Source organism: Petromyzon marinus, chromosome 72 (assembly GCF_048934315.1).
Source record: "Petromyzon marinus isolate PM22_M1 ecotype Great Lakes invasive population chromosome 72, UKy_Petmar_22M1.pri1.0, whole genome shotgun sequence".
Lineage (NCBI taxonomy): Eukaryota > Metazoa > Chordata > Hyperoartia > Petromyzontiformes > Petromyzontidae > Petromyzon > Petromyzon marinus.
This window is the reverse complement of record NC_133738.1, coordinates 652,183-678,622: the sequence shown is the minus strand read 5'-3', so window position 1 is coordinate 678,622 and position 26,440 is coordinate 652,183. Positions and strand designations below refer to the sequence as shown.

The following is a 26,440-nucleotide window of genomic DNA, read 5'->3' as shown; positions in this document are numbered from 1 at the left end:
TGTGTGGGTGGGTGTGTGGGTGTGTGGGTGTGTTGGTGGGTGTGTGGGTGTGTGTGGGTGAGTGTGTGTGTGGGTGGGTGTGTGTGTGTGGGTGTGTGGGAGTGGGTGTGTGTGTGCCGGACGGGCAACTCTGTCGTGGACAGTGCTGTGGGGGGAGTTCCAATTTTGATTGGCTCCTCCCCTCATGGCATATGTGTCCACCACAGGGGCTAAACGGGGGCTCTGGACGGGTGCGAGGGGCTGGTAACCCCTCCACCTTCAATTAATTACCACAAAACCACGAATTAAAGTGAAATATGTAACAACTAAGCTTGTGCCGGAGGCCCCGGGGGGCCAGGCGTCTATGACGTCTCCTGGCCAAACCCCAATTGGCGGAGCCAGGAGATTGAATACCTACCCTCGGGGCTACTCCAGAAACAACGAAAAGCCACTACGGGTGGCCACGTGGAATGTTCGAACGCTCACTGCAGAGGAGAGGCTGCCACTCCTCTGTCGGGAGCTGGACCGGTACCGCCTGGATCTATGCGGCATTCAGGAGGTCCGGTGGACCGGCTCTGGCTCCTGCCACCATGAGGGGTGGACAGTCCTCTACTCGGGGCAGCAGACTGCCAAACAACAGGGTGTGGGTCTTCTTTTGAACAAAAGAATGAAGGGGGCGTGGGAGCGTGGCGGTGAGGTGTGGGAAGCTGTAAGCCCCAGGCTACTTTGGGCTCGCCTTCCCATCAACCGGAGGCGAGGAATGGTGGTCGTGGTTACTTATGCCCCCACCGAAGATGAACATCCGTGGAGGGATGCAGGCAAAGCCGATGAGTCAGATGCCTTCTATGACCTCCTGTCACAGGTGCTGGCTAAAGTGGCCCCTCGGGATAGAGTCATCATGTTGGGTGACTTCAATGCCCGAGTTGGTCATGATACTGGCACCTGGTCTGGAGTGATTGGAGGGCATGGGCCAGATCAGCTCAATAACAACGGTAGGAGGCTGCTAGATTTTTGTGCAGCCCATGGGCTTGTAATTACCAACACGCTGTTCCGGCATCGGCGCATCCACACAACATCATGGATGCATGCCGGGTCCAAGCAAGAACATCTGCTGGACTACATAGTGACGGACCAGCGAATGCGAGCCCATGTCCTTGACACCAGGACCTACCGTGGAGCTGATCTGCCCTCTGACCATCGACTAGTCATCTGTAAGATGCGCCTGCCATTCTTCCACTCCGGTGGTGGGTGTACACCCAGGACCCCATTCCAACCTAAAGTGGCCTGGTCTCAGTTATCTGATGAAAGTTGCAAGCGAGAATTTCATCATCGCTTGCGGCTGGGATTGGCATCGTCCCCGACTCCTCCTGATGTCGAGGGTAAATGGGCGAGGTTTAGGACTGTGACTCATGCAGCTGCAATGGCTGCTTTGGGTACGCGGTCCAGACCTCCCCAGACACCCTGGATGACAGAGGAGTTGTTCAGGATGGTTGAGAAAAAGCGACAGGCCCACTGTCATCGGCTACAGAATCCCACGTCAGAGAATGAGGAGGCTTACCGCAGCCTTCGCTCGGAGGTTCGGAGAGCCGTGAGGCGCTGCAAGGATGGGTGGTGGTCGCGGGTTGCTGAGGAGATGGAGTCTGCCTCAGTGGCCCGTGATCACAAATCGCTATTTAACTCCATCAAAAAAGTAACCTGCAGCGCCACACCTATTACCATCATTAGGGGAAAAAACGGTGATCCAATTTCCGACCCCCAGGAACAGGTTCGCAGATTTGCTGAGCATTTCTGTGAGGTCCTGGGGGAGGGAAAATCCCACAGCCAGGAAAACATCGTGGCACAAAGTGAGGATAACCCTGCTGAGGCTGCGGTGCCTCAAATATTGGATGAAGTCACCCCCTGTGAGTGGCTGGCTGAGGTGCCATCTGCTGAGGAAGTATTGAAGGCGATCCGGAGTCTGAGACCAGGAAAGGCAGCGGGCAGAGATGATCTCCCAAGCGAAATGCTGAGGGAGGGTGGCGTTTGTGCACAGACTGCCCTATATGACATCATAACAACAGTCTGGACCACTGGACGGGTTCCGCAGGATTGGAAGGATGCCCTGGTGGTCCCCCTTTTTAAGAAGGGGGACCGCACAGACTGTAACAACTACAGGGGCATCTCACTCCTCAGTGTGCCGGGAAAGGTCCTGGCAAGGATTATTCAGCATCGCCTTGCCAGGCACGCTGAGGAGAGGCTTGCGGAGCCCCAATGCGGTTTCAGGAAAGGACGGTCCTGCACAGATGCCATATTTTCTGTCCGTCTGCTACAGCAGAGGTGTAGGGAATTCCAACAAGACCTACATCTCTGCTTTATTGACCTGGTCAAGGCCTATGATACCATCAGTAGGCCTGGGCTCTGGGTCGTTCTTCGTGCTTTTGGAGTACCTGACCCTCTGCTCACGATCATTAAGGACCTTCATGATGGTGAGCGGGCCCGGGTAAAACTACGTGGCCGGGAGTCAGAGCCATTCCCTGTACACCTTGGGGTGCGACAGGGATGTCCTCTGGCTCCCACATTATTTAACATCTATTTTGACCACGTAGTTCGTGAAGCCTTCAATAGCTGTACCGGGGGAATCTCCATATGGTACAGATATAATGGGAGGCTAATCGATGCCCGGGTGCGGTCAAGGGATGGCTCCCTATTGCTCAACCACGTTATGTATGCTGATGACTTGGTAATAGCTGCTCAGTCAGAGGAGGAGTTGGAGACGCTGCTGCTGAGACTGGAGCGTGCCACTAAGAGGTGGGGCCTTACCATCAGCCCCACCAAAACTAAGCACCTGCCTGGGTATTTTGTACCATCGGACACTCCACCCCCACAACTCCCAATCGGTGATGGGGCAGTTGTGGAGAGAGTGGAGAGTTTCCCATACCTGGGCAGTGTGCTTATGACTGGCTCCAGTTTAACAGCAGAGGTCTCACTCCGAATCAGTCGAGCGGCAATATCTTTTCATCGGTTGCGTAACGCTGTGTGGAAGCTACCTGGTCTGTCGCTCCGCACTAAGCTTCAGGTCTTCTCGGCCACGGTCATTCCCTCCCTTCTCTACGCTTGCGAAACGTGGACCCCCCTAATGGAACATCTTCGCCGGTTAGAAACATTTAGGCTGACCTGCCTACGATCCATCCTGGGTTTAACCAGACTGGATTGTGTGAGGAGCTCACAAATCCTTGAAAGATCTGGGCAGGGTCCCATCGGTGAGCTCCTCCGGCAGGCAAGGCTGCGATGGCTGGGTCATGTAGCCCGCATGCCCAGCCACCGCATGCCGAAACAGCTTTTGTTTGGCCGGATTGAGGGGGCTAAGCGGGCGCGGCACGGGCTAGAGAAGAGATGGAGTGATGTGGTACAGGAGGACGTGGAGCTGAGTGGACTTGCCGATGACTGGTACCAGCGGTGTCAAGATCGGCCTCTGTGGAGGAGGCTCGTGAAGGATGCTACTGGGCAGTTGGAGGCAGTCGCCCTCCAACAACAACGGAGGGCGGAGGAGCGACGCTCACAACAGCGAGCGGAGCGCCGGGTGGCTAAAGCACAGCAGGTTGGCACAGTAGGGGGCACAGGTGGTGCATCAGCCAGTCATCTCAGTCAGTCGACCCGTGGCACCTGGGTCTGCCCCGTGACCTCCTGCCAGCGGGCGTTCGACACTTCACGTGGCCTCAGGGTGCACATAGCCTGGCACAAGCGTCGTGGTGACGTCACCGCCACTTAGTGGCGAATGGCGGTTGTTGTTGTTGTTGTTGTGTGTGTGAGTGTGTGTGTGGGTGTGTGGGTGTGTGTGGGTGGGTGAGTGGGTGAGTGAGTGAGTGGATGTGTGTGTGGGTGTGTGGGTGAGTGTGGGTGGGTGTGTGTGGAGGGTGGGTGTGTGTGGGTCAGTGTGGGTGTGTGAGTGTGGGTGAGTGGGTGTGTGTGTGGGTGTGTGTGTGAGTGAGTGAGTGGGTGAGTGGGTGTGTGTGTGGGTGTGTGTGTGAGTGTGTGTGTGTGTGTGTGTGAGTGTGTGGGTGTGTGTGTGTGAGTGTGTGGGTGTGTGGGTGTGTGAGTGTGTGTGGGTGAGTGTGTGGGTGGGTGTGTGGGTGGGTGAGTGTGTGGGTGAGTGTGTGTGTGGGTGTGTGAGTGTGTGGGTGTGTGGGTGAGTGTGTGGGTGAGTGTGTGGGTGAGTGTGTGGGTGAGTGTGTGTGTGTGGGTGAGTGTGTGGGTGAGTGTGTGGGTGAGTGTGTGGGTGTGTGTGTGAGTGTGTGGGTGAGTGTGTGGGTGTGTGTGTGGGTGAGTGGGTGTGTGTGTGGGTGAGTGGGTGAGTGTGTGTGAGTGTGTGTGTGGGTGGGTGTGTGAGTGAGTGTGTGGGTGAGTGTGTGGGTGTGTGTGTGTGTGGGTGTGTGTGTGGGTGTGTGTGTGGGTGAGTGTGTGGGTGAGTGTGTGGGTGAGTGTGTGGGTGTGTGTGTGGTTGTGTGTGTGGGTGAGTGTGTGGGTGTGTGTGTGTGTGTGAGTGTGTGTGTGTGAGTGTGTGTGTGAGTGTGTGTGTGGGTGAGTGTGTGGGTGTGTGAGTGTGTGTGTGTGATATATTTATATATATAAAGTCACGGAGGTGAAAACGGGCAAGCGAGCAAATAAATAAATAATGAATGCTAACTACTCTGATTAAATGACGACGTTTCGGGCGCGCCCCAAGCGCCCTTCTTCAGGCGGGGGACTCGCACGGAGCAGAAAGCGTCTCAGAGATGTCTGTGACGAGCTAAAATCTAGCAGTCGTGGGGGGCATGGTGAGTGTGGGGGGCTGGTGAGTGTGGGGGGCTGGGGGTGGGGGGCTGGGTGAGTGTGGGGGGCTGGGTTAGTGTGGGGGGCATGATGAGTGTGGGGGGGCATGGTGAGTGTGGGGGGACGAGTGTGGGGGGCTGGTTGTGGGGGACTGGGTGTGGGGGGCTGGGTGTGGGGGGCATCATCATCAGCATCATCATCAGCATCATATCCCCGGTCTGTCACCCCGAGTTTCACACCCCGCTACACACACACCGCTACACACACACACACACCGCTACACACACACACCGCTACACACACACACACACCGCTACACACACACCGCTACACACACACCGCTACACACACACCGCTACACACACACCGCTACACACACACCGCTACACACACACCGCTACACACACACCGCTACACACACACCGCTACACACACACCGCTACACACACACCGCTACACACACACCGCTACACACACACCGCTACACACACACCGCTACACACACACCGCTACACACACACCGCTACACACACACACACACCGCTACACACACACCGCTACACACACACACACACCGCTACACACACACCGCTACACACACACACACAGCTACACACACACACACACCGCTACACACACACACACACACCGCTACACACACACACACACACACCGCTACACACACACACACACCGCTACACACACACACACCGCTACACACACACACACCGCTACACACACACCGCTACACACACACCGCTACACACACACCGCTACACACACACCGCTACACACACACCGCTACACACACCGCTACACACACACACCGCTACACACACACACCGCTACACACACACACACCGCTACACACACACACCGCTACACACACACCGCTACACACACACCGCTACCACCTCCACCGCTACACACACACCGCTACCACCACCACCATCGCCACGGTGGTAGCGGTGTGTGTGGGTAGAGGTGTGTGTGTGTAGCGGTGTGTGTGTGTAGCGGTGTGTGTGTGTGTGTAGCGGTGTGTGTGTGTGTAGCGGTGTGTGTGTAGCGGTGTGTGTGTGTAGCGGTGTGTGTGTGTAGCGGTGTGTGTGTAGCAGGGTGTGTGTGTGTGTCGCGGTGTGTGTGTGTGTAGCGGTGTGTGTGTGTGTAGCGGTGTGTGTGTAGCGGTGTGTGTGTGTGTAGCGGTGTGTGTGTGTAGCGGTGTGTGTGTGTGTAGCGGTGTGTGTGTGTGTAGCGGTGTGTGTAGCGGTGTGTGTGTGTGTGTAGCGGTGTGTGTGTAGCGGTGTGTGTGTGTAGCGGTGTGTGTAGCGGTGTGTGTAGCGGTGTGTGTGTAGCGGTGTGTGTGTGTGTATAGCGGTGTGTGTGTGTGTAGCGGTGTGTGTGTGTGTAGCGGTGTGTGTGTGTGTGTGTAGCGGTGTGTGTGTGTGTGTAGCGGTGTGTGTGTGTGTGTGTGTAGCGGTGTGTGTGTGTGTGTAGCGGTGTGTGTGTGTGTAGCGGTGTGTGTGTAGCGGTGTGTGTGTGTGTAGCGGTGTGTGTGTGTGTAGCGGTGTGTGTGTGTGTAGCGGTGTGTGTGTGTAGCGGTGTGTGTGTGTAGCGGTGTGTGTGTGTAGCGGTGTGTGTGTAGCGGTGTGTGTGTGTGTAGCGGTGTGTGTGTGTGTGTAGCAGTGTGTGTGTAGCGGTGTGTGTGTGTAGCGGTGTGTGTGTAGCGGTGTGTGTGTAGCGGTGTGTGTGTGTAGCGGTGTGTGTGTGTGTAGCGGGTGTGTGTGTGTAGCGGTGTGTGTGTGTGTAGCGGTGTGTGTGTAGCGGTGTGTGTAGCGGTGTGTGTGTGTGTAGCGGTGTGTGTAGCGGTGTGTGTGTGTGTGTGTGTAGCGGTGTGTGTGTGTTTGTAGCGGTGTGTGTGTGTAGCGGTGTGTGTGTGTGTGTAGCGGTGTGTGTGTAGCGGTGTGTGTGTAGCGGTGTGTGTGTGTAGCGGTGTGTGTGTGTGTAGCGGTGTGTGTGTAGCGGTGTGTGTGTGTGTAGCGGTGTGTGTGTAGCGGTGTGTGTGTGTGTAGCGGTGTGTGTGTAGCGGTGTGTGTGTGTGTAGCGGTGTGTGTGTGTAGCGGGGTGTGTGTGTGTAGCGGTGTGTGTGTGTGTAGCGGTGTGTGTGTGTAGCGGTGTGTGTGTGTAGCGGTGTGTGTGTAGCGGTGTGTGTGTGTGTAGCGGTGTGTGTGTAGCAGTGTGTGTGTGTGTGTGTAGCGGTGTGTGTGTAGCGGTGTGTGTGTGTGTAGCGGTGTGTGTGTGTAGCGGGTGTGTGTGTAGCGGTGTGTGTGTGTGTAGCGGTGTGTGTGTAGCGGTGTGTGTGTGTGTAGCGGTGTGTGTGTAGCGGTGTGTGTGTGTAGCGGTGTGTGTGTGTGTAGCGGTGTGTGTGTGTGTGTAGCGGTGTGTGTGTGTAGCGGTGGGTGTGGATTAAATCCGAAAGCGCGGATTTAATCCAGCAGCTGGCTTATTTTACTTCTACAACATCGTAAAGTCTCCTAGCCCCCCACACCCAGCCCCCCACACTCAGCCCCCCACACTCAGCCCCCCGCACTCAGCCCCCCCCACACCTAGCCCCCCACACCTAGCCCCCCACACCCAGCCCCCCACACTCAGCCCCCCACAACTAGCCCCCCACACCTAGCAATCCACACCTAGCCCTCCACACCTAGCCCCCACACTCAGCCCCCCACACAACTAGCCCCCCACACCTAGCCCCCCACACCTAGCCCCCCACACCCAGCCCCCCACACACCTAGCCCCCCACACCTATCCCCCCACACCTAGCCCCCCACACCCATCCCCCCACACCTAGCCCCCCACACCCAGCCCCCCACACCTAGCCCCCCACACTCAGCCCCCCACACCTAGCCCTCGACACCTAGCCCCCCACACATCGAGCCCCCCACACCTAGCCCCCCACACCTAGCCCCCCACACCCAGCCCCCCACACCTAGCCCCCCACACTCAGCCCCCCACACCTAGCCCCCCACACCTAGCCCCCCACACCCAGCCCCCCACACCTAGCCCCCCACACCCATCCCCCCACACCTAGCCCCCCACACCTAGCCCCCCACACCTAGCCCCCCACACCTAGCCCCCCACACTCAGCCCCCCACACCTAGCCCCCCACACTCAGCCCCCCACACCTAGCCCCCCACACTTAGCCCCCCACACTCAGCCCCCCACACTCAGCCCCCACATCTATCCCACCACACCTAGCCCCCCACACCTAGCCCCCCACACCTAGCCCCCCACACTCAACCCCCCACACTCAGCCCCCACACTCAGCCCCCCACACTCATCCAGCCCCCCACACTCACCATGCCCCCCACACTCAGCCCCCCACACCTAGCCCCCACACTCACTCAGCCCCCCACACCTAGCCCCCCACACTCACCATGCCCCCCACACTCACCATGCCCCCCACACCCAGCCCCCCACACCTAACCGCCCACACCCAGCCCCCCACACTCACCAGCCCCCCACACTCACCATGCCCCCCACGACTGCTAGATTTTAGCTCGTCACAGACATCTCTGAGACGCTTTCTGCTCCGTTCGAGTCCCCCGCCTGAAGAAGGGCGCTTGGGGCGCGCCCGAAACGTCGTCCTTTAATTTGAGTAGTTATCATTCATTATTTATTTACTTACTTACTCATTTTAACCTCCGTGACTTTACCGGAAAACCCCCAAAAAGTTTTCATCCTTGCTGATGATGATGCTGATGATGGTGATGATGCTGCTGATGATGCTGATGATGATGATGCTGATGATGGTGATGCTGATGATGATGCTGATGATGATACTGATGATGATGCTGATGATGATGCTGATGATGATGCTGCTGCTGCTGATGATGATGCTGCTGCTGCTGATGATGATGCTGATGATGATGCTGATGATGATGCTGCTGCTGCTGATGATGCTGATTATGTTGATGCTGATGACGCTGATGCTGATGATGCTGATGATACTGATGCTGATGATGACGCTGATGATGACGCTGATGATGCTGATGATGACGCTGATGATGACGCTGATGATGCTGATGATGATGCTGATGATGATGCTGATACCGAATCTGCTCCACGGTGCTGTCCAGGACGCGCTGTAGCAGCACAACGGCCTCCTCGCTGAGCGCCATCTGCCGGCGGAGCTCAGCGTCCACCTCGTCAGGAGCAGACAGCTCAGCAGGAAGCCCTTGCCTGGGGCAGGGGTAGCAGTAGGGGCAGTAGTAGTAGGGGCAGTAGTAGTAGTAGCAGTAGTAGTAGCAGTAGTAGCAGTAGTAGTAGCAGCAGTAGTAGTAGCAGTAGTAGTAGCAGCAGTAGTAGTTGTAGCAGTAGTAGTAGTAGTAGCAGCAGCAGTAGTAGCAGTAGTAGTAGCAGCAGTAGTAGTGGTAGTAGCAGTAGTAGTAGCAGTAGTAGTAGTAGCAGTAGTAGTAGTAGTAGCAGGGGTAGTAGTAGTAGCAGTAGTAGCAGTAGTAGTAGCAGTAGTAGCAGGGGTAGTAGTAGTAGCAGTAGTAGCAGTAGTAGTAGCAGTAGTAGTAGTAGCAGCAGCAGTAGTAGCAGTAGTAGTAGCAGCAGTAGTAGCAGTAGTAGTAGCAGTAGTAGTAGCGGTAGTAGTAGTAGCAGTAGTAGTAGCAGTAGTAGTAGCAGTAGTAGTAGCAGCAGTAGTAGTAGCAGTAGTAGTAGCAGTAGTAGTAGCAGCAGTAGTAGTTGTAGCAGTAGCAGTAGTAGCAGTAGTAGTAGTAGCAGCAGTAGTAGCAGTAGTAGTAGCAGCAGTAGTAGCAGTAGTAGTAGTGGTAGTAGCAGTAGTAGTAGTAGCAGTAGTAGCAGTAGCAGTAGTAGCAGTAGTAGTAGCAGTAGTTGCAGTAGTAGTAGTAGCAGTAGTAGCAGTAGTAGTAGCAGTAGTAGTAGTAGCAGTAGTAGTAGTTGTAGTAGTAGCAGTAGTAGTAGCAGTAGTAAAAGTAGTAGTAGCAGTAGTAGTAGCAGTAGTAGCAGCAGTAGTAGTAGCAGTAATAGTAGCAGTAGTAGCAGTAGTAGTAGCAGTAGTAGCAGCAGTAGTAGTAGTAGCAGTATTAGTAGTAGCAGTAGTAGCAGCAGTAGTAGCAGTAGCAGCAGTAGTAGTAGTAGTAGGGGCAGTAGCAGTAGGGGCAGTAGCAGTAGGGGCAGTAGCAGCAGTAGTAGTAGCAGTATTAGTAGTAGCAGTAGTAGCAACAGTAGTAGTAGTAGCAGCAGTAGTAGTAGCAGTAGCAGCAGTAGTAGTAGTAGCAGTAGTAGCAGTGTGTGTGTGTCTCTGTGTGTGTCTCTGTGTGTGTGTCTCTGTGTGTGTCTGTGTGTGTGTGTCTGTGTGTGTGTCTCTGTGTGTGTCTCTGTATGTGTCTCTGTGTGTCTCTGTGTGTGTGTCTCTGTGTGTGTCTCTGTGTGTCTCTGTGTGTGTGTCTCTGTGTGTGTGTCTGTGTGTGTGTGTCTCTGTGTGTGTGTCTCTGTGTTTGTGTGTCTCTGTTTGTGTGTCTCTGTGTGTGTCTCTGTGTGTCTCTCTGTGTGTGTGTCTTTGTGTGTGTGTGTCTCTGTGTGTGTGTCTCTCTCTCTGTGTGTGTCTCTCACTGTGTGTGACTATGTGTGTGTCTCTGTGTGTCTCTGTGTGTGTCTCTGTGTGTGTCTGTTTGTGTGTGTCTCTGTGTGTGTGTCTCTGTGTGTCTCTGTGTGTGTGTGTCTCTGTGTCTCTCTGTGTGTCTCTCTCTCTCTCACTGTGAGTGTGTCTGTGTGTCTCACTGTGTGTGTGTCTCTCTGTGTGTGTGTGTCTCTCACTGTGTGTGTCTATGTGTGTGTCTCTGTGTGTCTCTGTGTGTGTCTCTGTGTGTGTCTGTTTGTGTGTGTCTCTGTGTGTCTCTGTGTGTGTGTCTCTGTGTCTCTCTGTGTGTCTCTCTCTCTCTCTCACTGTGAGTGTGTCTCTGTGTGTCTCACTGTGTGTGTGTCTCTCTCTATGTGTCTCTCACTGTGTGTGTCTCTATGTGTCACTGTGTGTGTGTCTATGGCCACCTGTGCTGTAGACACGTCTCTGTGTGTGTCTCTGTGTGTCTCACTGTGTGTGTGTCTATGTGTCTATGCCCACCTGTGCTGTAGACACGTCTCTGTGTGTGTGTCTCTGTGTGTGTGTCTCTGTGTGTGTCTCTGTGTGTGTCCCTGTGTGTCTCTGTGTGAGTGTGTCTATGCCCACCTGTGCTGTAGACACGTCTCTGTGTGTGTGTCTCTGTGTGTGTGTGTCTCTGTGTGTCTCTGTGTGTCTCTGTGTGTGTCTCTATGTGTGTGTCTCTGTGTGTCTCACTATGTATGAGTCTCACTATGTGTGTGTCTCACTGTGTGTGTGTCTCTGTGTGTGTGTTTGTGTGTGTCTCTGTGTGTGTGTCTCTGTGCGTGTCTCACTGTGAGTGTGTCTATGTGTGTGTCTCTGTGTGTCTCTGTGTGTCTGTGTGTCTCACTGTGTGTGTCTATGTGTCTCTGTGTGTGTCTCTGTGTGTGTCTCACTGTGTGTCTGTGTGTGTGTCTCTGTGTGTCTCTGTGTGTCTGTGTGTCTCACTGTGTGTGTCTATGTGTCTCTGTGAGTGTGTCTATGTGTCTATGCCCACCTGTGCTGTAGACAAGTCTCCGCCACGACCCCGGGCTCCCGGCACGAGTCTCTCTCTGTGTGTGTCTTACTGTGTGTGTGTCTCTCTGTGTGTGTCTCTCTGTGTCTCTGTGTGTCTCACTGTGTGTGTGTCTATGTGTCTTTGTGTGTGTCTCTGTGTGTGTCTCTCTGTGTGTCTCACTATGTATGAGTCTCACTATGTGTGTGTCACTGTGTGTGTGTGTGTCTCACTGTGTGTGTGTCACTGTGTGTGTCTCACTGTGTGTGTGTGTCACTGTGTGTGTGTGTGTAACTGTGTGCGTGTCTCACTGTGTGTGTGTCTCACTATGTGTGTGTCTCTGTGTGTGTGTCTCTGTGTGTCTATGTGTGAGTGTGTCTCTGTGTGTGTGTGTCTCTGTGTGTCTCTGTGAGTCTCTCACTGTGTGTGTCTATGTGTGTCTCTGTGAGTCTCTCACTGTGAGTGTGTCTATGTGTCTCTGTGTGTCTGTGTGTCTCTGTGTGTGTGTCTCACTGTGTATGAGTCTCTATGCCCACCTGTGCTGTAGACAAGTCTCCGCCACGACCCCGGGCTCCCGGCACGTGTCTCTGTGTGTGTGTCTCTGTGTGTGTCTCTGTGTGTGTGTGTGTCTGTGTGTGTGTCTCTGTGTGTCTCTCACTGTGTGTGTGTCTCTATGTGTGTGTCTCTGTGTGTCTCACTATGTATGAGTCTCACTGTGTATGTCTCACTATGTGTGTGTCTCTGTGAGTCTCTCACTGTGTGTGTCTCACTCTCTCTATGTGTCTCTGTGTGTGTGTCTATGTGTCTATGTGCCCACCTGTGCTGTAGACAAGTCTCCGCCACGACCCCGGGCTCCCGGCACGAGTCTCTGGCCCGCTGGAGTCGCCCCTGGGAGTCCACCAGGCGCTCCGTACAGGCCGACACGGCCCGCAGGGCCTGCGACAGCTCCTGGCGCTGGAACGTCGTGTCCACCACACGTGACTCTGCACAGGTAGGGGGGGAGGGGGGGAGAGGGGGGGGGTCCAGGTAGCGTCTCAATAGCGTGTCCAGGACTGGTGGGGCACTCAGTCACTCACTCAGTCACTCAGTCACTCAGTTAGTCAGTCAGTCAGTCACTCAGTCACTCAGTTACTCAGTTACCCACTCAGTCACTCACTTAGTCACTCACTTAGTCACTCACTCAGTTATTCACTCAGTCACTCAGTTATTCAGTCACTCACTCACTTAGTAACTCACTCAGTCACTCAGTTACTCAGTCACTCACTCACTTAGTCACTCACTCACTCAGTCACTCACTCACTCAGTCACTCAGTCACTCACTCACTCACTCACTTAGTCACTCACTTAGTCAATCACTCACTCAGTCACTCAGTCACTCACTTAGTCACTCACTCACTCACTCAGTCACTCAGTCACTCACTCAGTCACTCACTTAGTCACTCAGTCACTCAGTCACTCACTCAGTTACTCAGTTACTTAGTTAGTCACTAAATCAGTCACTCAGTCACTCAGTTACTCACTCAGTCACTCAGTCACTCACTCAGTCACTCACTTAGTCACTCAGTCACTCAGTCACTCACTCAGTTACTCAGTTACTTAGTTAGTCACTAAATCAGTCACTCAGTCACTCAGTTACTCACTCAGTTACTCACTCACTCACTTAGTCACTCACTTAGTCACTCACTCAGTCACTCACTTAGTCACTCACTCACTTAGTCACTCAGTCAGTCAATCAGTTACTCAGTTATTCAGTTACCCACTCACTCAGTCACTCAGTTAGTCAGTCAGTCAGTCACTCACTCAGTCACTCACTCAGTCAGTCACTCAGTCACTCAGTCACTCAGTTAGTCAGTCACTCAGTCACTCACTCAGTCACTCACTCAGTCAGTCACTCACTCAGTCACTCACTCACTCAGTCACTGAGTTACCCACTCACTCAGTCACTCAGTGACTCAGTCAGTCACTCAGTTAGTCAGTCACTCAGTCACTCACTCAGTCACTCAGTTGCTCAGTTACTCAGTCACTCACTCAGTCAGTTACTCACTCAGTCAGTAACTCACTCACTTAGTCACTCATTCAGTCACTCACTCACTCAGTCACTCACTTAGTCACTCAGTCACTCAGTTACTCAGTTACTCACTCAGTCAGTCACTCACTCACTCAGTCACTCACTCACTCAGTCACTCACTTAGTCACTCACTTAGTCACTCACTTAGTCACTCACTTAGTCACTCACTCACTCAGTTATTCACTCAGTCACTCAGTTATTCATTCACTCACTCACTTAGTAACTCACTCAGTCACTCAGTTACTCAGTCACTCACTCACTTAGTCACTCACTCACTCAGTTACTCACTTAGTCACTCACTTAGTCACTCACTCACTCAGTCACTCAGTCACTCACTTAGTCACTCACTCACTCAGTCACTCAGTCACTCACTCAGTCACTCACTTAGTCACTCAGTCACTCACTCAGTTACTCAGATACTTAGTTAGTCACTAAATCAGTCACTCAGTCACTCAGTTACTCACTCAGTCACTCAGTCACTCACTCAGTCACTCACTTAGTCACTCAGTCACTCAGTCACTCACTCAGTTACTCAGTTACTTAGTTAGTCACTAAATCAGTCACTCAGTCACTCAGTTACTCACTCAGTTACTCACTCACTCACTTAGTCACTCACTTAGTCACTCACTCAGTCACTCACTTAGTCACTCACTCACTTAGTCACTCAGTCAGTCAATCAGTTACTCAGTTATTCAGTTACCCACTCACTCAGTCACTCAGCTACTCACTTAGTCACTCAGTCACTCAGTTACTCAATCACTCACTCACTTAGTCACTCAGTCACTTAGTCAGTCAGTCAGTTACTCAGTTACTCAGTTACCCACTCACTCAGTTACTCAGTCACTCACTCACTTAGTCACTCAGTCACTCAGTTACTCAGTCACTCACTCACTTAGTCACTCAGTCACTTAGTCAGTCAGTCAGTTACTCAGTTACTCAGTCACTCAGTCACTTAGTCACTCACTCAGTTACCCACTCACTCAGTTACTCAGTCACTCACTCACTTAGTCACTCAGTCACTTAGTCACTCAGTCAGTTACTCAGTCACTCAGTCACTCACTCAGTTACTCAGTCAGTCACTCAGTTACTCAGTCACTCACTCAGTCACTCACTCAGTCACTCACTCACTCAGTCACTCAGTTACTCAGTCACTCACTCAGTCACTCACTCAGTCACTCAGTTAGTCAGTCACTCAGTCACTCAGTCACTCACTCAGTCACTCAGTTACTCAGTCACTCAGTCACCCAGTTACTCACTCAGTCACTCAGTCAGTTACTCACTCAGTTACTCAATCAGTTACTCACTCAGTCACTCAATCAGTCACTCAGTCACTCACTCACTCAGTTACTCACTCAGTTACTCACTCACTCAGTCACTCAGTCAGTTACTCAGTCACTCAGTCACTCACTCACTTAGTCACTCACTCAGTTACTCACTCACTCAGTCATTCACTCACCCACTCGCTCACTCAGTTACTCACTCACTCAGTCACTCACTCACTCAGGCAACCACTCACTCAGTTACTCACTCACTCAGTCACTCACTCAGTTACTCACTCACCCACTCACCCACCCACTCACTCACTCAGTCACTCACTCAGTCACTCACTTAGTCACTCAGTCAGTCACTCACTCACTCAGTCACTCAGTTACTCACTCACCCACTCACCCACCCACTCACTCACACACTCACTCATTCACTCACTCAGTCACTCAGTCACTCACTCAGTCACTCAGTCACTCAGTTACCCACTCAGTTACTCACTCACTCAGTCATTCACTCACCCACTCACTCACACACTCACCCACTCACTCAGTTACTCACTCAGTCACTCACTCAGTCAGTTACTCACTCAGTTACTCACTCACTCACACACTCAGTTACCCACTCAGTCACTCACTCACTCACTAAGTCACTCAGTCATTCACTCACTCACCCACTCACTCACCCAGTCACTCAGTCATCCACTCACTCAGTCACTCACTCACTCAGTTACCCACTCACTCACTCAGTCACTCCCTCACTCACTCAGTCACTCAGTCACTCACTCACTCAGGCACCCACTCACTCACTCAGTCACTCACTCAGACACTCACTCACTCAGACACTCACTCAGACACTCAGTCACCTACTCACTCAGTCAGTCACTCACTCACTCAGTCACTCACTCACTCACTCAGTTACCCACTCACTCACTCAGTCACTCAGTTACTCACTCACCCACTTACCCACCCACTCACTCACACACTCACTCATTCACCCACTCACCCACTCACCCACCCACTATCTCACCCACTCACTCACCCACTCACCCACCCACTCACTCACACACTCACTCATTCACCCACTCACTCACCCACTCACTCACTAACTCACCTACTCACTCACCCACCTATTCACTCATCCACTCACCCACTCACCCACTCACTCACCCACTCACTCACTCACCCACTCACTCACCCACCCACCTACCCACTCACTCACTCAGTCACCCACTCACTCACTCACCCACTCAGTCACTCACTCACTCAGTCACCCACTCACTCACTCACTCACCCACCACTCACTCACTCACTCACCCACTCACTCACTCACTCACCCACTCACTACCCACTCACTCAGTCACTCACTCACTCAGTCACTCACTCAGTCACTCACTCACCCACCCACTCACTCACTCAGTTACCCACTCAGTCACTCACTCAGTCACTCACTCATTCAGTCACCCACTCACACACTCAGTCACTCACCCACTCACTCACTCAGATACCCACTCACTCACTCAGTCACCCACTCACTCAGTCACTCACTCACTCAGTCACTCACTCATCCACCCACTCACTCACCCACTCACTCACCCACCCACTCACTCACTCATCCACTCACTCACTCACCCACTCACCCACTCACTCACTCACCCACCTACTCACTCATCCACTCACCCACTCACTCAGTCACTCACCTACTCACTCACTCACCCACTCACTCACTCACTCACCCACTCACTCACTCACTCACCCACCCACTCACTCAGTCACCCACTCACTCACCCACTCAGTCACTCACTCACTCAGTCACCCACTCACTCACCCACCACTCACTCACTCACTCACCCACTCACTCACCCACTCACCCACTCACTCACTCAGTCACTCACTCACAAACTCAGTCACTCACTCACTCAGTCACTCACTCACCCAGCCACTCACCCACTCACTCAGTAACTCACTCACTCACCCACCCACTCACTCACCCACTCACCCACTCACTCACCCACTCACTCACCCACTCACTCACTCACTCACCCACTCACTCACCCACTCACCCACCCACCCACTCACCCACTCACCCACTCACCCACCCACTCACCCACTCACCCACCCACTCACTCACCCACCCACCCACTCACCCACTCACCCACCCACCCACACACTCACTCACTAACTCACCCACTCACCCACCCACCCACTCACCCACTCACCCAGCCACTCACCCACTCACCCACTCACTCACTCACCCACTCACTCACTCACCCACTCACCCACTCACTCACTCACCCACTCACTCACCGACCCACTCACCCACCCACCCACTCACCCACCCACTCACTCACCCACTCACTCACCCACTCACTCACCCACTCACCCACCCACCCACTAACCCACCCACCCACCCCTCCACTCACCCACTCACTCACTCACCCACTCACTCACCCACTCACCCACTCACTCACTCACCCACTCACTCACCGACCCACTCACCCACCCACTCACCCACCCACCCACCCACACACTCACTCACTAACTCACCCACTCACCCACCCACCCACTCACCCACTCACCCAGCCACTCACCCACCCACTCACCCACTCACTCACTCACCCACTCACTCACTCACCCACTCACCCACTCACTCACTCACCCACTCACTCACCGACCCACTCACCCACCCACCCACCCACTCACCCACTCACTCACTCACCCACTCACCCACCCACTAACCCACCCACCCACCCCTCCACTCACCCACTCACTCACTCACCCACTCACTCACCCACTCACCCACTCACTCACTCACCCACTCACCCAGCCACTCACCCACTCACCCACTCACTCACTCACCCACCCACTCACTCACCCACCCACCCACCCACTAACCCACCACCCACCCACCCACTAACCCACTCACTCACTCACCCACTCACTCACTCACCCACTCACTCACTCACCCACTCACCCACTCACTCACTCACCCACTCACTCACCCACCCACCCACCCACTAACCCACCACCCACCCACCCACTAACCCACTCACTCACTCACCCACCCACCCACTAACCCACCACCCACCCACCACTCACCCAGTGCCCGAGTGCTCTCCCTCTGAGCCGTCTCCGCGAGGTCCCCAGCGCGGAGCTCCGCCTCGCGCTCCCAGGCGGCCGCGGCGAGCCCCGACGCGGAGCTCTGCGCGTCGCCCCACTCACGCAGAGCCCCAGCGCGGAGCTCCGCCTCGGAGCGCGGGGCCCCGGCGCGGAGCTCCGCCTCTGCGGATCGGCTCCACACACTCGCCATGGCCTGCGGGGACAGTGGGGAGAGGGGGAGGGGCACACAGAGTAAGTGGTGCACCTAGCCTGGCACAGCAGCAGTGCAACCTGTAGCACCTGGGTCTGTCAAGTGACCACCTCCTGGTGCACCTAGCCTGGCACAGCAGCAGCAGCGGCGCAACCTGTAGCATCTGGGTCTGTCACGTGACCACCTCCTGGTGCACCTAGCCTGGCACCAGCAGCAGCAGCGGCGCAAGCTGTAGCACCTGGGTCTGTCACGTGACCACCTCCTGGTGCACCTAGCCTGGCACACCAGCAGCAGCAGTATAAATGTGAAACTCACCAGAAACTGCGCCGGAACGGAAGGGTGGAAAAAGTTTAGGTTGGTAAAATCAACACGAAAAAAATTAAACGAAATTTTTTTTAAAAAAAAGAAAACTTACGAATGAAATAAAATAAAACGGGTGAATTAAGACGTGTTATTAAAAGGAGATGTTTATTTGGGGGAAGAAAATAAAAAAAGTTAAATGTTAAATAATTATCTCGAAGCAGCCCGCTAGCTCGCTCGCTTCGATAGCGCCTAGGAATTGAATTGTTGACGTTACCATGGAGACCACAAGCGGTCGTTGCCACGGAGACGACGCCGGGGCGTTTGCTGCGAGGTGACGTCACTTCCGTCCCTCGACCCCGCCCCCCCGGATGCACCCCGCCCCAACGTTGCCAGGGAGAGGCACGGCATTGCTGGGGGGCAACGTCACTTCCGTCCCTTGCCTCCTCCCCCCCCGCCCCACCGTTGCCAGGGAGAGTTCCGCCGTTGCTGTGGGCGACGTCACTTCCGTCGCTGCCCCTCCCCCCGCCGTTGCCACGGAGACGACTCCGTTACCAAAGGGGGCGACGTCACTTCCGTCGCTCCCCTTCGCCCCGCCCACCCCCGCGCTCACTGCCACTGAGACCGAAGCTCGCCGTTGCGGTGGGTGACGTCACTTTCTTCCCCTCCCGCCCCACCCCCGGCCGTTGCCACGGAGACGACCGGAAGTTGGGCGTGACCAAAAAGCACAACAAACATGGCGGCGTCGCGTGCTCATCGTCGACCGGGCGGCCATCTTGGGTAGGGGTTAGTGAGGGGGCGGGGTTAACGCCATATAAATAAATAGCTGGGCCAATATATAAATAACGTGATCGATCCCCCTGCTCAATGATCGCGCCACGAGCGACGCCCAATGCCACGAGCCCCGCCCATTCGCCAACTCGTCGACGGTGACGTCACAAAGGCCACGTGCACCGTGAGGTGCCAGGCTAGGTGCAGGTCACGGGACGCACCCACACAGGTGCCATGGGTTGTGCTGCTGTGCCAGGCTAGGTGCAGGTCACGGGACAGACCCAGCAGATGCCCCACGGACCATCAACTACCACATCAACAAACTCTCTCTCATTATCATCACGGTGGCGAGGAGGATGACTACCTCGCCTGGTCTCAGGAGGTCGTGGGTTCGATCCCTGGACCCTGTTGTGTCTGCGTCTCTCTCTCACAAGAGATATGTTGACTACCTCGCCTGGTCTACAGGAGGTCGTGGGTTCCATCTCTGGACCCTGTTGTGTCTTCGTCTCTCACAAGGGAGATGTTGACTACCTCACCTGGTCTACAGGAGGTCGTGGGTTCGATCCCTGGACCCTGTTGTGTCTGTGTGTCTCTCTCTCTCTCGAAAGGGAGATGTTGACTACCTCGCCTGGTGTGCAGGAGGTCGTGGGTTCGATCCCTGGACCCTGTTGTGTCTGCGTCTCTCTCTCTCTCAAGGGAGATGTTGACTACCTCGCCTGGTCTACAGGAGGTCGTGGGTTCAATCCCTGGACCCTGTTGTGTCTCCATCTCTCTCACAAGGGAGATGTTGACTACCTCGCCTGGTCTACAGGAGGTCGTCGGTTCGATCCCTGGACCCTGTTGTGTCTGCGTCTCTCTCAAGGGAGATGTTGACTACCTCGCCTGGTGTACAGGAGGTCGTGGGTTCGATCCCCGGACCCTGTTGTGTCTGCGTCTCTCTCTCAAGGGAGATGTTGACTACCTCGCCTGGTGTACAGGAGGTCGTGGGTTCGATCCCTGGACCCTGTTGTGTCTGCGTCTCTCTCTCTCTCTCTCAAGGGAGATGTTGACTACCTCGCCTGGTGTACAGGAGGTCGTGGGTTCGATCCCTGGACCCTGTTGTGTCTGCATCTCTCTCTCAAGGGAGATGTTGACTACCTCGCCTGGTGTACAGGAGGTCGTGGGTTCAATCCCTGGACCCTGTTGTGTCTCCATCTCTCTCACAAGGGAGATGTTGACTACCTCGCCTGGTCTACAGGAGGTCGTCGGTTCGATCCCTGGACCCTGTTGTGTCTGCGTCTCTCTCTCTTTCTCTCAAGGGAGATGTTGACAACCTCGCCTGGTCTACAGGAGGTCGTGGGTTTGATCCTGGACCCTGTTGTCTCCATCTCTCTCTCACAAGGGAGATGTTGACTACCTCGCCTGGTATACAGGAGGTATATGTGGATAGCCTTATGAACGAATCTCTCATGGTAGCCAGATGGCTTACAAACACAGAGACAATTTCAACCGAGAAGATGGATTTTGGCTTAGCAATCATTGGAAGGATGTGTTAAACCATTTCAGGTCTTCATTGATTGTTCTCGCTTACAGTGGCTTTAGACAGCATACATTATAAAAAAATGTGTCTCCCCCCTCCTCTTTTCAGAATATAGATGGACTAGTCCTGGGTAAACTGCCAAATCGCTGTGCGTGGCGCTAACGTTTTTTTTTATAAATAAATAAATGCGCCGTTTAAAAATAAATTTATGCGAACCAACACACCTGAAGATGACCGTTTGAGTTATGGTCGAAACGTCGTGAGAATTTTTTTTATTGTTTTATATATATTATTATTTTGTTGTTTCTCTTCTACGTGACTTTACCGAAAAAACTAAGAATATAAACGCCACTTTTTTTAAATTGTTCTTGCTGTGGTTTTCACACCTGATGATGATTGCTGCTTTGTGTTTCAGTCGTAAACGTCGTGAGAATTTTATTGTTTTATATTTTTATTATTTTATTGTTTCCCTTCTACATGGTGGTTTTCACACCTGATGATGATTGCTGCTTCGTGTTGCAGTCGAAACGTCGTGAGAATTTTATTGTTTTATATTTTTATTATGTTATTGTTTCCCTTCTACGTGATGGTTTTTACACCTGATGATGACTGTTTGTGTTGCAGTCGAAACGTCGTGAGAATTTTATTGTTTTATATTTTTTATATTTTATTGTTTCCCTTCTACGTGATGGTTTTCACACCTGATGATGATTGCTGCTTCGTGTTGCAGTCGAAAACGTCGTGAGAATTTTATTGTTTTATATTTTTATTATTTTATTGTTTTCCCTTCTACGTGGTGGTTTTCACACCTGATGATGATTGCTGCTTTGTGTTGCAGTTGAAAACGTCGTGATAATTTTATTGTTTTATATTTTTTATTATTTTATTGTTTCCCTTCTACGTGGTGGTGACTTTACCGAAAGAACCAAGAATATTTAATCCCTGCAGTCACGAAAGCTTTAAATGAACAACTTTAAGTAGAACGTGTTGTCTATATTTATTTAAAGTTGCGCATTTTGATGTGACGTCACATTTCTCACCCCTCCTCGTCACACATCGTCACAAATGTCTGACCCCCACCCCCACCCCTCACTAGATGCGTGACGTCATTTATGGACGGCCCCTAATGGCTCTTCGGATTACTGCAGTGGAAAGTGGGCGTGTCCTAGACGTCACCTTCTCCCCCCCCATATTTGGGCATCGTGGAGTTGTTGGGGGTGGGAATTCCTCGTGACGTCACCTCACACAACCCCTTCCCTACCCATATTTGGGCATCGTGGAGTTGTGGGTGGGGGGATAATCCCCCCCATGCCTATGACGTCACTTCCCCCTCTCTCCATCGTGGGAGTCGGGGGTGGGAATCCCCCGTGACGTCACCTACCCCGCCATATTTGGACATCGTGGAGTGGGGAATCCCCCATGATGTCAGATCCTTCCCTTAATCGTGGAGTCGGCGGTGGGAATTCCCCGTGACGTCACCTTCCCTTCCTCCCTCACCCATATTTGGGCATCGTTGAGTTGGAAGGGGGGGGGCGTGATCCCCCATGACGTCACCTCGCCCCCTCCAACTCCATATGGCGGAGGTGACGTCACGGGAAAAATCCCTCACTCTTCTCCCCCTACCCGTATTTGGGCATCGTGGAGTTGGAAGGGGGAATCCCTCGTGACGTCACTTCCCCCCCCCATATTTGAGCATCGTGGAGTGGGGGGGAAGGGGTGAGGAATCCCCTGTGACGTCACCTCCCCCTCACATATTTGTGCATGGTGTAGTGGGGGGAAGGGGAATCCCCCTAATCTCCACCCCATATTTGGGCATAGTGTAGGTGTTGGCGGGGAGGAATTCCTCCGTGACGTCACTTCCCCCACCCAAATTTGGGCATCGTGGAGTTGGGGGGGAATCCCGGTGACGTCACTTCCCCTCCCACGTATTTGGGCATCGTGCGGGGGGGGGGTGCCACCCCCCCGTGACGTCACCTCCCATGGAATTTCAGAGAGGGGCAAGGGTGGGGGGGCTGAGAAATCCCCCACACCCCCTCCCCTCCCCCGCCAGCGCGCGACCCGGTCGTGACGTCACGCTCGGCACGCGGGAAACGCGGCGCATGCGCAGTGGCGCGATCCGGAAGCGATTTGACACGCGCGCGCGCGCTTGCGCGCGGGAGAGAGCGAGCGGGGATAGAGAGAGAGGGGAGAGAGAGAGGGGGAGAGAGAGAGGGGGAGAGAGACAAAGGCGGCAGGGGAACTGAGAGAGAGGTCAACGCGCCCGAAGTTCGCGCTATTTTTTTTTCCCCTTCCCCCTTTTCACCTCACACACCCCCCCTCACACACACAAACGCGCGCACCTCAACTTTTAAGCAAACAAGTTCTCAACGACGACAACAAGTTGAACGCTTTAATTCTGGAGGCGTTAGGGATGGGCGACAACGTCTTCGCCATCGACCTCACGGACGGCGCCGAGGGAGCCGAAGACGCCTCCTCGGCCTCGGCGGACGACGACGCTGAGGAGACGGCGGTTAGTGAAGAAGCCACGCCCACAGCCACCACTCGCCACGCCCATCATCACTACCACTCGCCACGCCCATCATCAATACCACTCGCCACGCCCATCATCACTACTCGCCACGCCCATCGCCACCACTCGCCACCGCCCATCGCCACCACTCGCCACGCCCACAGCCACTACTCGCCACGCCCATCGCCACCACTCGCCACGCCCATCGCCACCACTCGCCACGCCCATCGCCACCACTCGCCACGCCCACAATCACTACTCGCCACGCCCATAGCCACCACTCGCCACGCCCATCACCACAACTCGCCACGCCCACAACCACTACTTGCCACGCCCACAACCACTACTCGCCACCGCCCATCACCACTCGCCACAACCACTACTCGCCACGCCCTCCAACACACCACGCCCTCCACTAATCGCCACGCCCACAACCACTACTCGCCACGCCCACAACCACTACTCGCCCCGCCCACAACCACGACTCTCCCCGCCCACCACCACTACTCGCCCCGCCCACGTTCCACTACTCGCCACGCCCACGTTGCTCCATCACGCCCACCACTACCACTCGCCACGCCCACCACCACGCGCACCACCATCACGCCCACCACCACAACTCGCCCCGCCCACTTTCTACCACCACGCCTACACCACCACCACTCGCCACGCCCACGTCCCACCCCACACCACCACTTGCCACGCCCACTCGCCCCGCCCTTACCCATGCAAGTGGGTGAGTGGAGGGATCCCGCCCCCTTAGAGTCGAGGCCACTCCCCCGGCCATGCAAGAGTGTGGGGGGTGGCCACGCCCTCTCTCCACTCGCCCCGCCCATCCACATCTGGTGCGACGCCACGCCCACTCCTCCCAGACGATTGGGTGGCCAGTAGACCACGCCCATCGCGTGATTGGGACCACGCCCTCCTTTTCCACAGAGGCCACGCCCCTCGATTTAAAGCGCCACGTGCGCCGAGCAGTGACGATCCCCGACTTACGAACACATCCGGGTGTGTACAGTGAGCGTTGGTCCCCGACTTACGAACGCACTGTTCCGTAAAATTAGTTTTTTTTGCAAAGTATAGGAGTGGTAAACTACAAATAATGTCTCTACCAATAAGTACTTACACTTGTTTATATTGTTGTGCACAATGAGCTGATGTGGTGTATCAGAGAGACCCACAGAGACTCAGAGATACATAGAGACCCACAGAGATACATAGAGATACATAGAGATACATAGAGACCAATAGAGATACATAGAGACACACAGAGATACATAGAGACCCACAGAGATACATAGAGATACATAGAGACCCACAGAGATACATAGAGACCCACAGATACATAGAGACCCATAGAGATACATAGAGACCCACAGAGATACATAGAGATACATAGAGACGCATAGAGATACATAGAGACACACAGAGATACATAGAGACCCACAGAGATACATAGAGACACACAGAGATACATAGAGACCCATAGCGATACATAGAGACCCATAGCGATACATAGAGACACCCATAGAGACCCACAGAGATACATAGAGACACCCATAGAGACCCACAGAGATACATAGAGACCCACAGAGATACATACATATGTGTCTCTGTGTGTCTCTGGGTGTCTCTATGTATCTCTATGTATCTCTGTGTATCTCCCAGGACTGTGTGTGTAGATGATGGGTATCTCTATGTATCTCTATGTGTCTCTATGTATCTCTATGTATCTCTGTGTGTCTCTGTGTATCTCTATGGGTGTCTCTAAGTATCTCTGTGTCTCTGTGTATCTCCCAGGACTATGTGTGTGTAGATGATGGGTGTCTCTATGTATCTCTATGTATCTCTGTGTATCTCTATGGGTGTCTCTATGGGTGTCTCTGTGTCTCTATGTATCTCTGTGTATCTCTATGGGTGTCTCTGTGTCTCTGTGTCTCTATGTATCTCTATGTATCTCTATGGGTGTCTCTAAGTATCTCTGTGTGTCTCTGTGTATCTCTATGTATCTCTGTGTGTCTCTATGTATCTCTATGGGTGTATCTATGTATATCTATGTATCTCTGTGTGTCTCTAAGTATCTCTATGTATCTCTATGGGTATCTCTATGTATCTCTGTGTGTCTCTAGGTATCTCTATGTATCTCTATGGGTATCTCTATGTATCTCTGTGTGTCTCTAGGTATCTCTATGTATCTCTGTGTATCTCTGTGTATCTCCCAGGATTGTGTGTGTGTAGATCATGGGTGTGTCTGTGTATCTCTATGGGTGTCTCTATGTATCTCTATGGGTGTCTCTATGTATCTCTATGTATCTCTATGGGTGTCTCTATGAGTCTCTAAGTATCTCTGTGTATCTCTGTGTATCTCCCAGGACTGTGTGTGTGTAGATGATGGGTGTCTCTAAGTATCTCTATGTATCTCTATGGGTGTCTCTATGTATCTCTGTGTGCCTCTATGTATCTCTGTGTGTCTCTATGTATCTCTATGGGTGTCTCTATGAGTCTCTGAGTATCTCTAAGTATCTCTGTGTATCTCTGTATGTCTCAATGGGTGTCTCTATGTATCTCTATAAGTGTCTCTGTGTATCTCTATGTATCTCTGTGTGTCTCCCAGGACTGTGTGTGTGTAGATGATGGTTGTCTCTATGTATCTCTATGGGTGTCTCTATGTGTCTCTATGTATCTCTAAGTATCTCTATGAGTATCTCTATGTATCTCTGTGTGTCTCTGTGTATCTCCCAGGACTGTGTGTGTGTAGATGATGGGTGTCTCTGTGTATCTCTATGTATCTCTATGTATCTCTATGGGTGTCTCTATGTGTCTCTATCTATCTCTAAGTATCTCTATGGGTGTCTCTGTGTATCTCCCAGGACTGTGTGTGTGTAGATGATGGTTGTCTCTATGTATCTCTATGAGTCTCTGTGTATCTCTAAGTATCTCTATGGGTGTCTCTTTGTATCTCCCAGGACTGTGTGTGTGTAGATGATGGTTGTGGTGCCTCTGTGTATCTCTATGGGTGTCTCTATGTGTCTCTATGTACCTCTATGTATCTCTATGTATCTCCCAGGACTGCGTGTGTGTAGATGGTGGGTGTCTCTAAGTATCTCTATGTGTCTCTATGTATCTCTGTGTATCTCTATGTGTGTCTCTGTGTATCTCCCAGGACTGCGTGTGTGTAGACGATGGTTGTCTCTGTGTATCTCTATGTATCTCTATGAGTGTCTCTATGTATCTCTATGGGTGTCTCTATGTATCTCTATGGGTGTCTCTATGTA

The 26,440-nt window shown here is 53.3% G+C and overlaps 2 protein-coding genes across 3 annotated transcripts in view; one reads left to right on the top strand and one right to left on the bottom strand.

Moving 5' to 3' along the window:
* LOC142906914 (tektin-1-like) overlaps positions 1 to 18,701 on the bottom strand; it is a 44,391-nt gene extending 25,690 nt beyond the window's left edge. The window contains exons 1-4 of the mRNA XM_076055628.1: positions 18,382 to 18,701; positions 17,856 to 18,069; positions 12,244 to 12,409; positions 8,878 to 9,006 (exon numbers count right to left, since the gene is read on the bottom strand). Coding sequence (XP_075911743.1) covers positions 8,878 to 9,006; positions 12,244 to 12,409; positions 17,856 to 18,066 — 506 coding nt within the window. The 5' untranslated portion in view covers positions 18,067 to 18,069; positions 18,382 to 18,701. The remainder of the gene's footprint in view (positions 1 to 8,877; positions 9,007 to 12,243; positions 12,410 to 17,855; positions 18,070 to 18,381) is intronic.
* A 4,043-nt stretch (positions 18,702 to 22,744) lies between these two features.
* The window catches only part of LOC116958093 (ribosomal protein S6 kinase beta-2-like), a 61,234-nt gene continuing 57,538 nt past the window's right edge, over positions 22,745 to 26,440 (top strand). Inside the window, exon 1 of one of the 2 annotated variants that reach the window (XM_032980580.2) lies at positions 22,745 to 23,165. In XM_032980580.2, coding sequence (XP_032836471.1) covers positions 23,067 to 23,165 — 99 coding nt within the window. In that variant the 5' untranslated portion in view covers positions 22,745 to 23,066. The remainder of the gene's footprint in view (positions 23,166 to 26,440) is intronic. The other variant, XM_032980578.2, reaches the window with a different exon arrangement.